The 13,761-nt window shown below is 37.3% G+C and overlaps 1 protein-coding gene and 1 pseudogene across 2 annotated transcripts in view; both read left to right on the top strand.

The window, feature by feature from the left end:
• The window catches only part of ATP7A (ATPase copper transporting alpha), a 144,086-nt gene that overhangs the window by 55,421 nt on the left and 74,904 nt on the right, over window positions 1-13,761 (top strand). Inside the window, exons 1-2 of one of the 2 annotated variants that reach the window (XM_007992137.3) lie at window positions 8,808-8,906; window positions 10,025-10,492. Coding sequence is in view for 1 of the 2 variants with exons in the window: in XM_007992136.3 (XP_007990327.2) it covers window positions 8,787-8,906 (120 nt within the window). In the remaining variant the exon portion in view is untranslated. Of the gene's footprint in view, window positions 1-8,765; window positions 8,907-10,024; window positions 10,493-13,761 lie in introns of those variants that run through there. The other variant, XM_007992136.3, reaches the window with a different exon arrangement.
• On the top strand, window positions 1,009-1,740 carry LOC103232948 (renal cancer differentiation gene 1 protein pseudogene; annotated as a pseudogene).

Genomic DNA, 13,761 nt, shown 5'->3' with positions numbered 1-13,761 from the left:
GACTTAAATTAAGATGTAGTGGGAAAAGTGGCTTCATTAATATAATTTTTGTTTGTGCTCACACATTGTGGATTTCTCAATACTTACTTCCTGGGTGAATGATCCAGTGCCTTTCTGCCTGACTCATCTCTCTCAGTTCCTCAGTAAGCCTGAGAGATAGTCCAGTGCTTTGGTCTGGGACATACCCCATGATAAAACTGTATTTCAATCTTACATTTCTAAACAGGTAAACTAGCCTTCACCTACCAAAGGTATTGTCTTCTAAAAGTTTGTTGCCAATTCTGTTTGTTGAATCTGATGTTTTCCCATAAAATGATTTAGTCAGCTCTGGTAATCTTGCTAGATCAGCCCTCACAAGCCCCATTTGACCCATAAGATACAGGAGCAAGTTTGAGTTCTGTGTTCTGGAGGTAGACAGTCAAAGCTCTAAGAAGAATAAGGAAGAGTTTCCTTTTTTAGGCTCAGGACTATCCTTAGATAAAATTTTGATAGGATCTATTTGTTTTAGACATTCTTCTACTTCCATTTTTATACCCTTGTACTGCTTCCCACTGACTCCCTCCCAGGTCCCTAATAGCTTCATGCTTGCCTTAAGTACTCCATCTTGGACTCACCACCTGAACTCATCCTATTTGTCCTTTGCTCCCAAACCTGCCTTTCCTGTCCTATCTGGGCTTTTGTTCTCTTGTAGTAACTGACCTTATGTAGGTATTAAGAGGGATAATTCCAACTATCATCCCCCTGATTATCAAAAAAGAGTTTATATTTTAAAAAGAAGATACAATGGATGTTAAGACAACTGACCTTCAAAAAGTCACTTCATGGGGGAAAAGAGATATGGAAGGAGCTATTCTAGATTAAATGAGGCAAAAGAGACATAAAACCAAATGCAGTGTGTGAACCTTGTGAGGGTCCTGAATAGTAAAATTGGACTTCTTCCTACTTGAAAACTTATACACAAAAGGCACTATCAAGAGAATGGAGGATTTGGGTACAAGCAGTTGAAAGATGGTTTGGATGCTCTGGGCGGATTCTGCCGTCCCAGTGAGGCTGGAAAATAGAGTCTGGAGGCAGGAACATAAGGCTGATTCACACTTCAGCTATGACAGGAAATATCCTCCCATAGAGCATAGGCCAAGTAAATGACTTTGTAACTTTACTTCATCCTCTCCTTTTACATAGGGTGTACTCCAAGTAGAGGGTATTTAAACTCACAAAAACTCTTTAAGAGGGCCTTTTGAGCCCCTGTGCTCAGGCCTGCTCCCATACTGTGGAGTGTACTTTCATTTTCAATAAATCCCTTCATTCCTTCCTTGCTTTGTTTGTGCGTTTTGTCCAATTCTTTGTTTAAGACGCCAAGAACCTGGACACCCTCCACCGTTAACACCAGCCCTTCCCTGTGGCTGACCCTGAGGTGTTACGAGTTTTTTCACAACCCTGCTTCCTCTCTCTTCTCCCTCATTTTCAGACCCCTCTTCAGCATCTTCCCTGGGAATTGCTGTGAGTTTAGGCCGGCTCGTTTTGAGCAGGAGCAGCAGCTGAACAGTAGACCTGCTGGAGGAAGTGGGGTTGCAGATTGGAGACACAGCATTTTTGTTAACCAAACTTCTTGAAGCCCTATCTACAGTGTCAGCTCAAGTGGAAGAGCTTGCCATCAAATGTCCGGAAAATGCACGTTTCCTTAAAGCATGATGGGACCTCTTGAAAGAACGCTGTGATTCTTGGAAACCTGACAATTGATTTGGCATACTTAGCTGTTTGATAGTGACTGTGTAATAATTTATACTTCCTCATATGTGATCATTTCACATGTGCCACATATATAGGATAATATCTAGCAGTTCTCTATATCTTCAGAATGAAATTTTTCTTGGTTTTCTTGACCTTTGTAAAAGCAGAATACTGATTCTATTTTTGATGTTCATCAGTACTTGTTTATTCTTACACTTTCTGCCCTTCAAACTTTCATAGAATCCTTTACAAAATTTAATTTTATCAGTAGATGGTTAATATTAATTGTGCCACAGTGCTACCAGTAGCAAACTAAGTGAACCATTATTTGTTGTGCAGTAACATGCCGAGCATGGCAGAGTTAGAAGTTGAGCTTCATCTTATGGACCAAGGGAGGTAGCTTTAAGGTTGCCAATGGTAGTTCCAGCTCCATTAGGCTAAGTTCTCTAGAGCAAATGATTGTCTTACTTACTTCGATATCCCCAGCACCTAAAACAGTGTCACACAGCATTCACTAAATGTTTATTGAAAAGAAGAGTTGACTAACATAAAAAAAGCTATTTTTTCTTCCTGTATTTAGTAGGAAGACTATAGTTGTTTCTCTAAAAAAATGTATGAATCAGGACTTTGTTGACTTGAAGGAAAATGTTATCTTTTTCACAGAGATTTTAACTTTGATGATAGCTTTTAAAAATGTGATAAATACTTTTATCCTCCTATGATTATTTTTAAAAGTCTTTTTTTTTTTTTTTTTTTTTTTTTTTTTGAGACAGGGTTTCATTCTGTCTCCCAGGCTGGAGTGCAGTGGTGCGATCTTGGCTCACTGCAATCTCCGCCTCCTGGGTTCAAATGATTCTCCTGCCTCAGCCTCCCCAGTAGCTGGGATTACAGGTGTGTGCCACCATACCTGGCTAATTTTTTTGTATTTTTAGTAAAGACAAGGTTTCACCATGTTGACCAGGCTGGTCTCGAACTCCTGACCTCAAGTGATCCACCTGCCTCGGACTCCAAAGTGCTGTGATTACAGGCATGAGCCACTGCGCCCAGCCTAAGAAGTCTTTATTTCAGAAAATGAAAGACTGTCTAGAAAGAATGAATTTTTTTCCTATTTATTTCTATGGTTACTGCTTTTACACTTAATATTTTTTGTTTTTGTATTTTTAGATGTTTGATTGCTGTCTTTAAAGTGCCTTATCAGATTTATGGCTCTGTACTATGACTTTTGGAGCTTTACAAGTTATTTACGTAATTCTAACTAAGTTACTTTGCTTCCAATACGTCAAATTTAAATAGCATGATTGTTTTTATATTATTTGACCTTAGTGACAATGTCCTATTTTGTTTGTTCTGTATCTTATGTCACTTTTTGGTAGTTTGTATTATGTGTCAATGATCAAGCCATCTAATTCTGTACCATATATAACTTCTGGATATCTTTGATATGACATCTTAATTCTTTATAGATATGGTGATGCGTACAGAATGATATTCTGAAGCTCCACAATGGTGCAATGAAAGGCTGCAGATGGAAGGGTAAAGAATAGTTTTGTTTAGCATATTAGGTCTGGTTCTGAACTTTTTTTTATATACTTTAAGTTCTGGGGTACATGTACAGAACATGCAGTTTTGTTACATAGGTATACACGTGCCATGGTGGTTTGCTGCAGCCATCAACCCATCACCTACATTAGGTATTTCTCCCAATGTTATCCCTCGCCTAACCCCCACCCCCTGACAGCCCCTAGTGTGTGATGCTTCCCTCCCTATGTCCATGTGTTCTCATTGTTCAAATCCCACTTATGAGCGAGAACATGCAGTGTTTGGTTTTCTGTTCATGTGATAGTTTGCTGAGAATGATGGTTTCCAGCTTCATCCATGTCCCTGCAAAGGACATGAACTCATCCTTTTTTATGGCTACATAGTATTCCATGGTGTATATGTGCCACATTTTCTTTATCCAGTCTGTTATTGATGGACATTTGGGTTGGTTCCAAGTCTTTGCTATTGTGAATAGTGCCACAATAAACATACATGTGCATGTGTCTTTATAGTAGAATGATTTATAATTCTTTGGGTATATATCCAGTAATGGGATTGCTTCTAGTTCTAGATCCTTGAGGAATCACCACACTGTCTTCCACAATGGTTGAACTAATTTACACTCCAACCAACAGTGTAAAAGCGCTGGACTTTTTTTTTTTTAAGTTAAAGATTGCACATAGGGTGTGATTTCTATACCAAAGATATGCTTATTTCAGTATTAGGAAAAATATTTTTCTTACATGTCCTGAAAATTGCAATTTTAAAAATGTACAAAATAAATTTTTATTAAAAGCAAATTTTATTTCCAAAAAACAAAAAAGAATGAAAGACAACCAACCGGATAGAAGAAACTATTTGAAAGTCTTATATCTGATAAGGGATTAATATCTAAGAATATAAAGAACTCTTACAACTCAACAACAGCAACAAAACAACCTTATTAAAAATTGGGTAGAGTGCTTGAATAGACGTTTCTTCAAATATATACAAATACCCAATAAGCACATGAAAAGATGCTTGTCATCATTAGTAATCAGAGAAATGTGAATCAAAACCACAATGAGATACTGCTTCACACCTGCTAGGATGGGTAGAATAAAAAAGATCATAGGTATTAGAGGTGGAACAATTGGGGCCCTCATATACTGCTGATGGGAGAATAAATGGTACAGTCGCTTTGGAAAACAGTCTGGCAGATCCTCAAACAATTAAACGTAGAGTTATATGACCCAGCAAGTCTACTGTTAGGTATTACCAAAGAGAAATGAAAACACAAAAGTTTGTACATGAATGTTTATAGCGGCATTATTCGTAATAGCCAAACGATGGAAACAACCCAAATGTTCATCAACTGACAAATAGATAAAATATGGTATATCTATGCAGTGGAATATTATTCAGCCATAAAAAGGAATGATGTACTGATATATACTGTAACATGAATGAACACTGAAAATATGCTACATGAAAGAAGCCAGTCATGAAGGACCACATATTACATGATTCCATTCATATGAAATGTCCAGAAGAGGAAAATCTATACAAACAAAGTAGAATAGTGGTTGCCTAGGACAGAAGGCTTAGGAGGTGATGACTGATAGCCAAAGGGTATGTTTTGTTGTTGTTATTGTTGTTTTTAGGTGAAAAACATGTTCTGAAATTGCCTGTGGTGATGGTTGCACATGTCTGTGAATATACTGACAACTATTGAATTCTACACTTTAAATGTGTGAATTATGTAATATGTGAACTACATCTCAAGAATGTTTTAAAACTGATGTTGGGAAAACAGGACATCTATATGTAAAACAATGTATGTTAGATCCTACCATGTACAACAATTAACTCAAAATGGATTAAAGACCTAAATATGAGAGCCAAAACTACAAAAACTCTTGGAAGAAAACATAGCAGTAAATGTTCATAACTTTGAATGTGGCAATGGTTTCTTAGATATGACACAAAAAACACAAAAGAAGAAAGATAAATTGGACTTCACAAATTAAAAGCTTTTGTGATTCAATGGATACCATCAAGAAAGTGAAAAGAATGGAATACTGATACATTTTACACATCAATGTACCTTGAAAACGTTATGCTAAGTGAAAGCATCCAGACACACAAGGGCACATATTGAATGAATTCATTTATTTGAAATGACCGTATAGGCAAATTCATAGAGATAGGAAATAAATTAGTGTTTGCCAGGGGCTGTGAGTAGAGAGGAATGGGGAGTGTTGCTACTGGGCATGGAATTTCTTTTTGGAGTAATGAAAATGTTCTGCAACTACATAGTCATTAGGGTTGCACATCCTTGTGAATGTACTAAAAAGTACTGAACTGGGTATCTTAAAAGGCTGAATTTTTTTCATTTCTTCTAAGAAAAACCCAGGATAGATGTGCAGAATGTGCAGGTTTGTTAAATAGGTTTATGTGTGCTATGGTGGTTTGCTGCATCTATTGACCCGTCCTTTAAGTTTCCTCCCCTCAACCCCCACCCCCCAACAGGCCCAGTGTGTGATATTCCCCTCCCTCTGTCCATCCATGTGTTCTCATTGTTCAGCTCCCACTTATGAGTGAGAACATGCAGTGTTTGGTTTTCTGTTCCTGTGTTAGTCTGCTGAGGATGATGGTTTCCAGCTTTATTCATATCCCTGCAAAGGACGTGATCTCATTCCTTTTTATGGCTGCATAGTATTCCATGGTGTATATGTACCACATTTTCTTTATCCAGTCTATCATTGATGGGCATTTGGTTTGGTTCCAAGTCTTTTCTATTGTAAATAGTGCTACAATAAACATACGTGTGAACGTGTCTTTATAGTAGAATGATTTATATTCCTCTGGGTATATACCCAGTAATGGGATTGTTGGGTCAAATGGTATTTCTGGTTCTAGATCCTCGAGAAATCACCATACTGTCTTCCACAATAGTTGAACTAATTCAGATTCCCACCAACAGTGTAAAAGCGTTCCTATTTTTCCACAGCCTCGCCAGCATCGGTTGTTTCCTGACTTTTTAATAATTGCCGCTCTGGTGTGAGATGGTATCTCAATGTGGTTTTGATTTGCATTTCTCTGATGATCTGTGATGTTGAGCTTTGTTTCATATGTTTGTTGGCTACATAAATGTCTTCTTTTGAGAACTGTCTATTCGTATCCTTTGCCCACTTTTTGATGGTTTTTGTTTGTTTGTTTAAGTTCCTTGTAGATTCTGGATATTAGACCTCTGTCAGATGGGTAGATTGCAAAATTTTTTCTCCCATTCTGTAGGTTAAAAGGCTGAATTTTAAAGCATGTGAATTATATCCCAATTTTAAAAAGAATGCATATGTCTTAGTTCAGGCTTCTATAACATAATACCATAGACTGGGTGGTCTAATTGTTCAAAGCTCCACAGAAACTGGTTGGAGAAGTTACAAGAGTCCATTAATCATCTTGCTTTGTTAGTAGCGGTGGGCATGGTTCAGCATTTTCTGTTAAAGTTTCTCTGAGCTCACTAAAACTAAAATGATGTAGTAATACGTTTTATACCATTTGAAGTAAAAGGTACAAAAGGTTATACACTGAAAATTCTTTTTCCCACCCTTGTTCCCTAACCACTCATTTCCCCTCATCAGAGGAACCACTGTTTCCATGGTATATATTAGATTGATTTATATGAAATTGCCAGTGTTTGACTATGATGATTTTATGTGGTTCAGCCTAATATCAGTGAAAAAACAGTCCTATCTTAATGGAGTTTTTATTCTAGTGGGAAATGTGTTACTTAATTATTGCATTGTAACAAATAACCCCAAAATTTAGTGGCTTAAAGCAACAAACATTTATTATCTGTCATTTCCTATGACTCAGTAATTTGGGAGCAGCTTAGATGGGTGGTTCTGGCTCAGGGTGTCTCATGAAGTTGTAGTCAATGTGGTGTCTAGGGATGCAGTAGTTTAAAGGCTTAACTTGGGTCTGAAGGAGCAGTTTCAAAGGTGGTTCACTTACCTGGATATTGGCAGGAGGCCTTAGATCTCTGCTGGTTTTTGACATGAGGCCTCAGTTCCTTGCCATATGAACCTCTCCATAAGGCTGCTTGTATGTCTTCATGCATGGTAGGTGGCTTCCCCCAGATTTCATGATTCAGGAGAGAGGACAACAAGGAAAACACAATGCTTTTTTCTCCTCTTGCAATGTTTTTTATGACCTAGTCTTGGAAGCTACACCTTGTCACTTCTACCTTAGTCTATTCATTAGAAACAAGTCATTAGGCCGGGTGTGGTGGCTCATGCCTGTAATCCCAGCACTTTGGGAGGGTGAGGCGGGTGGATCACTTGAGGTCAGGCATTTGAGATCAGCCTGGTCAACATGGTGAAACCTTGTCTCTACTTAAAATACAAAAAATTAACTGGATGTGGTGGCATGCGCCTGTAATCCCAGCTACTGGGGAGGCTGATGCAGGAGAATCACTTCAATCTGGGAGGCAGTGAGCTATCATGCCACAGCACTCCAGCCTGTGAGACAGAATGAGACCCTGTCTCAAAACAAAACAAAACAAAACAAAACAAGACAAAAAAAAACAGAACAACAACAACAACAAAAACCAAGAAACAAGTCATTAAGTTCAGGCACACTGAAGGGGAAAGGATTAAATTCCACCTCTTGAAGGAAGGAGTAGCAAAGAATTTGTGGGCATATTTTAAAACCACCACAGGAAGGCAGACAATAAAGCAATAAACAGAATAAATCAGCAAATTATGGAGTATGTTAGCAGGTGGTAAGTTCTATGAAAGCAAAAGAAAAAGCAGAGGTAAGGGGAATCAGAGTATGTTTGTGTGGAAGGGATGTAGGTTGCAGTTTTAAATAGGATGGTCAGCATAGTCCTCATTAAGGTTAGAGTCAAACAAAGACTTGCAAAGAAGTTAGCCAAGCAGTTATCTGGAAGAAGAAAGTCCCAAAGCAAGAGAATAGCTAAAACGAAGGCCTTGAGTTAGGAGTCATCCTTGCATGAGTAACAGCCAGGAGGCCAGTATGACTGGCACAGAGAAGGGTTTGGTGAGTGGTAGAAGAGGAGGCCAGGTAAATTCAAGGGGGACAGGCATGGGAAATCATGTGGGACGTCGCTGGCTGTTGTAAGGATTTGGGGCATTTTTGGTTAGTTCTTAATTTCTACTTACAAATGTTAAATGAGATTATGTATAGGAAACTTTAGTAATCAGGAAATCACTCTATGAAAGCTAGTTACTTGTATTAAAGTATTGAAATTTTTATTTTTAGTTAGCATAGCCATAGAAACAACTTTCCTTTACTTCATCAAAGGTAATGAAATTTTTTTTTCTAAGCAAGAAGAATGCTTACCATATTTTATTACTAGCAGATTTTAATTTTTTAAACATGACACTTGAGCATATATAAAATATAGCATATTTTTAATTGGGGAGGTGGGGGAAAAATTAAGGAAAGATTATTTGCATGGCTGAAATTAATGGGTTTATTGTTTCTAACAGGCATGTAAAGAGGAAATCAAAATGGATCCAAGTATGGGTGTGAATTCTGTTACCATTTCTGTTGAGGGTATGACTTGCAATTCCTGTGTTTGGACCATTGAGCAGCAGATTGGAAAAGTGAATGGCGTGCATCACATTAAGGTAAGTTACTCTTTGGAAACTGAAGTCAAATGCCATTGAAGAGAATTCTACTAGAAATTACTTCTAACACTGAGTTAGAAGCAGAGACACTGACACATTTGGCAATAAAAACTATTGTTTTTCTTATCTTGAAGCTAAATAAGTTTTCTTTGACCTATTCCTCTTCTGAAGAAAAAAGATATATTTTGAATTTAAAAACATCTGAATATGGAATCTTGATATTATGGTTGTATATTTACAGATTTATATTATATTATAAGTATATGAGTATTTATATACTGCTTATTACTCTGAATCTCATACTGAACTAAAATATATGTTCTCAGGCAATGGGTTGAGGTTTTCTTTTTCTTTTATAACATGGTGATTATTTTGCAATTAAAAATTGAAGAGAAAATGTCTAGAGAATTACTAGTATACTTTGGTTTTTATTTTTATTTTTATTTTTTTCAGACAGGGTCTTGCTCTGTCAACCAGGCTGGAGTGCAGTAGCAAAATCACAGCTCACTGCAGCCTAGATTTCCCAGGTTCGAGCAATCCTCCCATCTCAGCCTCCCAAGTACCTAGGACCACAGGCGTGCACCACCATGCCAGCTAATTTTTTTTTTTTTTAAGGTGGAGTTTTGCTCTTCTTGCCCAGGCTGGAGTGCAATGGTGCAATCTCAGCTCAGCACAACCTCCGCCTCCCGGGTTCAAGCAATTCTCCTGCCTCAGCCTTCCGAGTAGCTGGGATTACAGGCATGTGCCACCACGCCCAGCTAATTTTGTATTTTTAGTAGAGACAGGGTTTCTCCATGTTGGTCAGGCTGGTCTCGAACTCCCGACCTCAGGTCATTTGCCCGCCTCAGCCTCCCAAACTGCTGAGATTACAGCGTGAGCCACTGCGCCCGGCTGCATGCCAGCTAATTTTTTAATTTATTTTTTGTAGCGATGGGGATCTCACTATGTTGCCCAGGCTGATCTCAAACTCCTGGACTCAAGTGATCCTCCCACCTGGGCCTCCCAGAGTGTGGGGATTACAGGTGTAAGCCACCATGCCCAGCCAAAATTATTAGTACACCTTGTATGATATGCCTAAGAAAGACTCTATCATTGGTTTTTCTGTTTGTTTTTTTCAGACTCTTGGACTTTAAGTTGAAGACGCTATTATTGTTTAACATTCCTTGAGCATCAACAACATTCTAGATACACTGTGGTTAAAGATGTAGTTCAGGTTATAAAAAAGCCTTCTGAATACTGCATGAAGTACCTGTGGTTATCATAAGAAACTTCATGCATATATGGCAGGGATTGGAAAATGATGATCTGCAGGTCAAACCCAGTTTGCTAACTGCTTTCACATGGCTCATAAGCTAAGAATACCTTTTACAGTTTTACATGGTTGAAAAAAAATACAAAAAAATATTTAGGAACTTTTGAAAAGCATGTGAAATTCAAATTTTTGTGTGTGTAAGTAAAGTTTTAGTAATGTAAAGTTTTATTAGAACACAGCCACACTCATTCATTTACGTATTGTGTACAGCCCTTTTTTTCACTACCACAGAGTTGAATAGTTGTGACAGAGCCCATATGTGGTGTCCTCATTGGTAAGTGATATACTGCCAAATGATTTACCACAGTAGAAATACCATTTTGTCTTCCCACCAGCAATGTTTGTGTTCCACTTTGAAAGTGTTCCATTTTCTCCACATTCTCTCCAACAATTTGTATTGTCAGTCTTTTAAATTATAGACATTCTAATGGGTATGTAATATTATGTCACTAATTCTCATTTCCTTAATGGCTAATGATGTTGAGCATCTTTTCATGTGCTTATTAGGCATTTGTATACCTTCTTTGGTGAAATGTGTGTTAAACCCTTTGGCCAAATTTTTAGTTGTTTTTTTTTTGTTTTCTTGTTACTGAATTTTGATTATATATTCTGAATATAAGTCTTCTGTCAGATATGTGTTCTACAAATACATTTTTCCAGTCTGTGGCTTGGCTTTTCAGTCTCTTAAAAAGTGTCTTTTGCAGAGCAGAAGTTTTTATTTTTGACGAATTCCAGTTTATCCACCTTTTTTCCTTTTATGCCTTATGCTTTAGTATATCTAAGAAATCATGGCCTAACTCAAGGTCACAAAGAGTTTTCTCCTATGTCTTTTTCTAAAGACTTTATGATTTTAGGTTTAACGTTTAGGTCTATGATCCATTTTGAATTAACTTGTATACATTGTTAGATACTGGTTGAAGTTAATATTTTTTGGATATGAATATCCATTTTTCCCAGCATCATTTGTTAAAAAGTCTGTTCTCTCTCCATTGAATTGCCTTTGAACCTTTGTTGAAAATCAATTGACCATATATTTATTGGTTTATTTCTTTCTGCGCTATTCTGTTCCATTGATCTGTATGTCTGTCCTTTGGCCAATACCACACAGTTTTGGTTATTGTAGCTTTATAATAAGTATTAAAATAAGTATCAAAATCAGATAGTATGATTCCTTAACTCTTTCTTCTTTTTCAAAATTGTTTTGGTTAGTCTAGGCCCTTTTCCTTTCCATATAAATTTTAGAATCTTATATGGATTCTAAATCTTATATAAATTTTAGAATCTTATATGGATTCTAAAGTTTATAAGTTTCTATAAAAATATCTGCTGGGATTTTCATTGAGATTGTGTTTATTCTACAGATCCATTTGGACAGAAGTAACATCTTAACAATATTGAGTTTTCCAATCCATGCACATAGTATATGTCTATTTATGTTGGTATTCTTTAATTTCTTTTATCAGCAATCTGTAGTTTTCAGCATGCAGTTTCTGTACATATTTTGTTAGATTTATTTTTAAGTACTTTATGTTTTTGAATGCTGTTATACATGGTACTGTTTTTAAATTTTAAATTTAAGTTTAATTTCAGTTGTTCATTATGAGGTTTTTGTATGTTGACTTTGTATCCTGGAACCTAGCTAAACTGACTTATCAAACCTACTAGCTTTTTTGTAGATTTCTTGGGATTTTCTATGTAATTATGTCATCAAGGTATATAAATAGTTTTTTTTGTTGTTGTTTGTTTGTTTGTTTGTTTTAAGATAGAGTGTCACTCTGTGACCCAGGCTGGAGTACAGTGGCACAATTTTGGCTCACTGCAACCTCCACCTCCTGGGTTCAAGTGATTCTCATGCCTCAGCCACCCAAGTAGCTGGGACTACAGGCACATGCCACCACACCGGGCTAATTTTTGTTTTTTTAGTAGAGTTGGGGTTTCGCTGTGTTGGCCAGGGTGGCCTTGAACTCCTGGCCTTGAGTGATCTGTCCACCTCGGTCTCTTAAAGTGCTGTGATTGCAGGTGTGAGCCACCGCGCCTGGTCACATAGTTTTATTTCTGCCTTTGTAGTCTGTATATCTTTTATTTTTTCCCTTGTATTATCAAACCTTCATTACAATTTTGATTAGGAGTGATGAGAGTAAATGATGGTGGGGGGAACATTCAGTCATTTACTGTTAGCATTGTGTTAGTTGTAGAGTTTTGTAGATGCTATTTGTCAGATTAATGAAGTTATTTCTATTACTAGTTTGCTGAGGGTTTTTTTAAACATCATGAATGGATGTTGAATTTTGTCAAGTGCTTTTTCTGTGTATAGAGATGATCATATGATTTTTCTCCTTTAGTCTGTTAAGATGGTGAATTACACTGATTGATTTTCAAATGTTGAACCAGCCACGCATTCCCAGGATAAGCCTCACTTGGTCAAAGAAGACTTACTTTTCATTAAAAATTTCAAACATACACAAAGGTGGAGAAACTATTAATAGTACAAGGATCTACCCTATACCCATCACCTAGAAAAATCCTTCCTATTTATTTGCATGCCATTCTTATCAGTTGAAGTTAATAATGTGTTTTGCTGATGGTCCTAAGAGTTGGTCTACGCCTTCCTGCCTGTTGTATTCTGTTAAGGTAGATGTCTCTGACTAGTGGATTGGAACTTCGTAGTATATCTCCATACCAGTTTCCATTTCTAAGCCTTTCGGCCACCCCCTGCCACCACCCCTACCCGCCCCTTTCCCTTGTCACTCTTCACAATTCTCAGCCCTAATTGTAGTATATATAATTTCAGTACTCTTTCCCATGCTTTATTTAGTTTGTTTTTGAACATATTTTTTTCCTATTTCTCTCCAACTTGTATCTCAGGATCCAAAGAATTAACAATATCTCATGCCAAAAGCTTGAGGATTCCTACTGTATTGACAATAACATACAGAAGCTTTTGCTTAAATATTATGCTAACTTTTTTTTTTTTTTTTTTTTTTTAAGATAGAATCTCACTCTGTCGCCCAGGCTGGAGTGCAGTGGCACCATCTCAGCTCACTGTAACCTCTGGCTCCTGGGTTCAAGCGATTCTTGTGCCTCAGCCTCCCAAGTAGCTGGGACTACAGGTGCACGTCACCATTCCTGGGTAATTTTTTGTATTTTTAGTAAAAATGGGGTTTCACCATGTTGGCCAGGCTGGCCTGGAACTCCTGACCTCAGGTGATCCTCCCGCCTCGACCTCCCACAGTGTTGGGATTACAGGCATGAGCCACCACGCCCAGCCTGAATTGCTTACTCTTAAACATGTTTATTTTTACTGCCAGGCCTTAATGAGTCAGTATTGGATGTGTCATTTTAGCTGAGTTGTATTCTCATTTGTGTAATATACTTATCATTTTAATGTTATTTTATCATTAAAACAACTTTATATTGGCGGTAATTCTATTTGCTGGAGGTTCTCTGTAATTTTGCTTTTATGCAATGTTCATTACAGTACTGGCGGGAAGTTAATGCCCCTTTGGAATTTGATCTTGCATCAATACTAAAATGGTTTTCCTA

The sequence above is a fragment of the Chlorocebus sabaeus genome, chromosome X (assembly GCF_047675955.1).
Source record: "Chlorocebus sabaeus isolate Y175 chromosome X, mChlSab1.0.hap1, whole genome shotgun sequence".
NCBI lineage: Eukaryota > Metazoa > Chordata > Mammalia > Primates > Cercopithecidae > Chlorocebus > Chlorocebus sabaeus.
The sequence above is the reverse complement of the archived record's forward strand: the minus strand, read 5'-3'. Positions and strand labels throughout refer to the sequence as shown.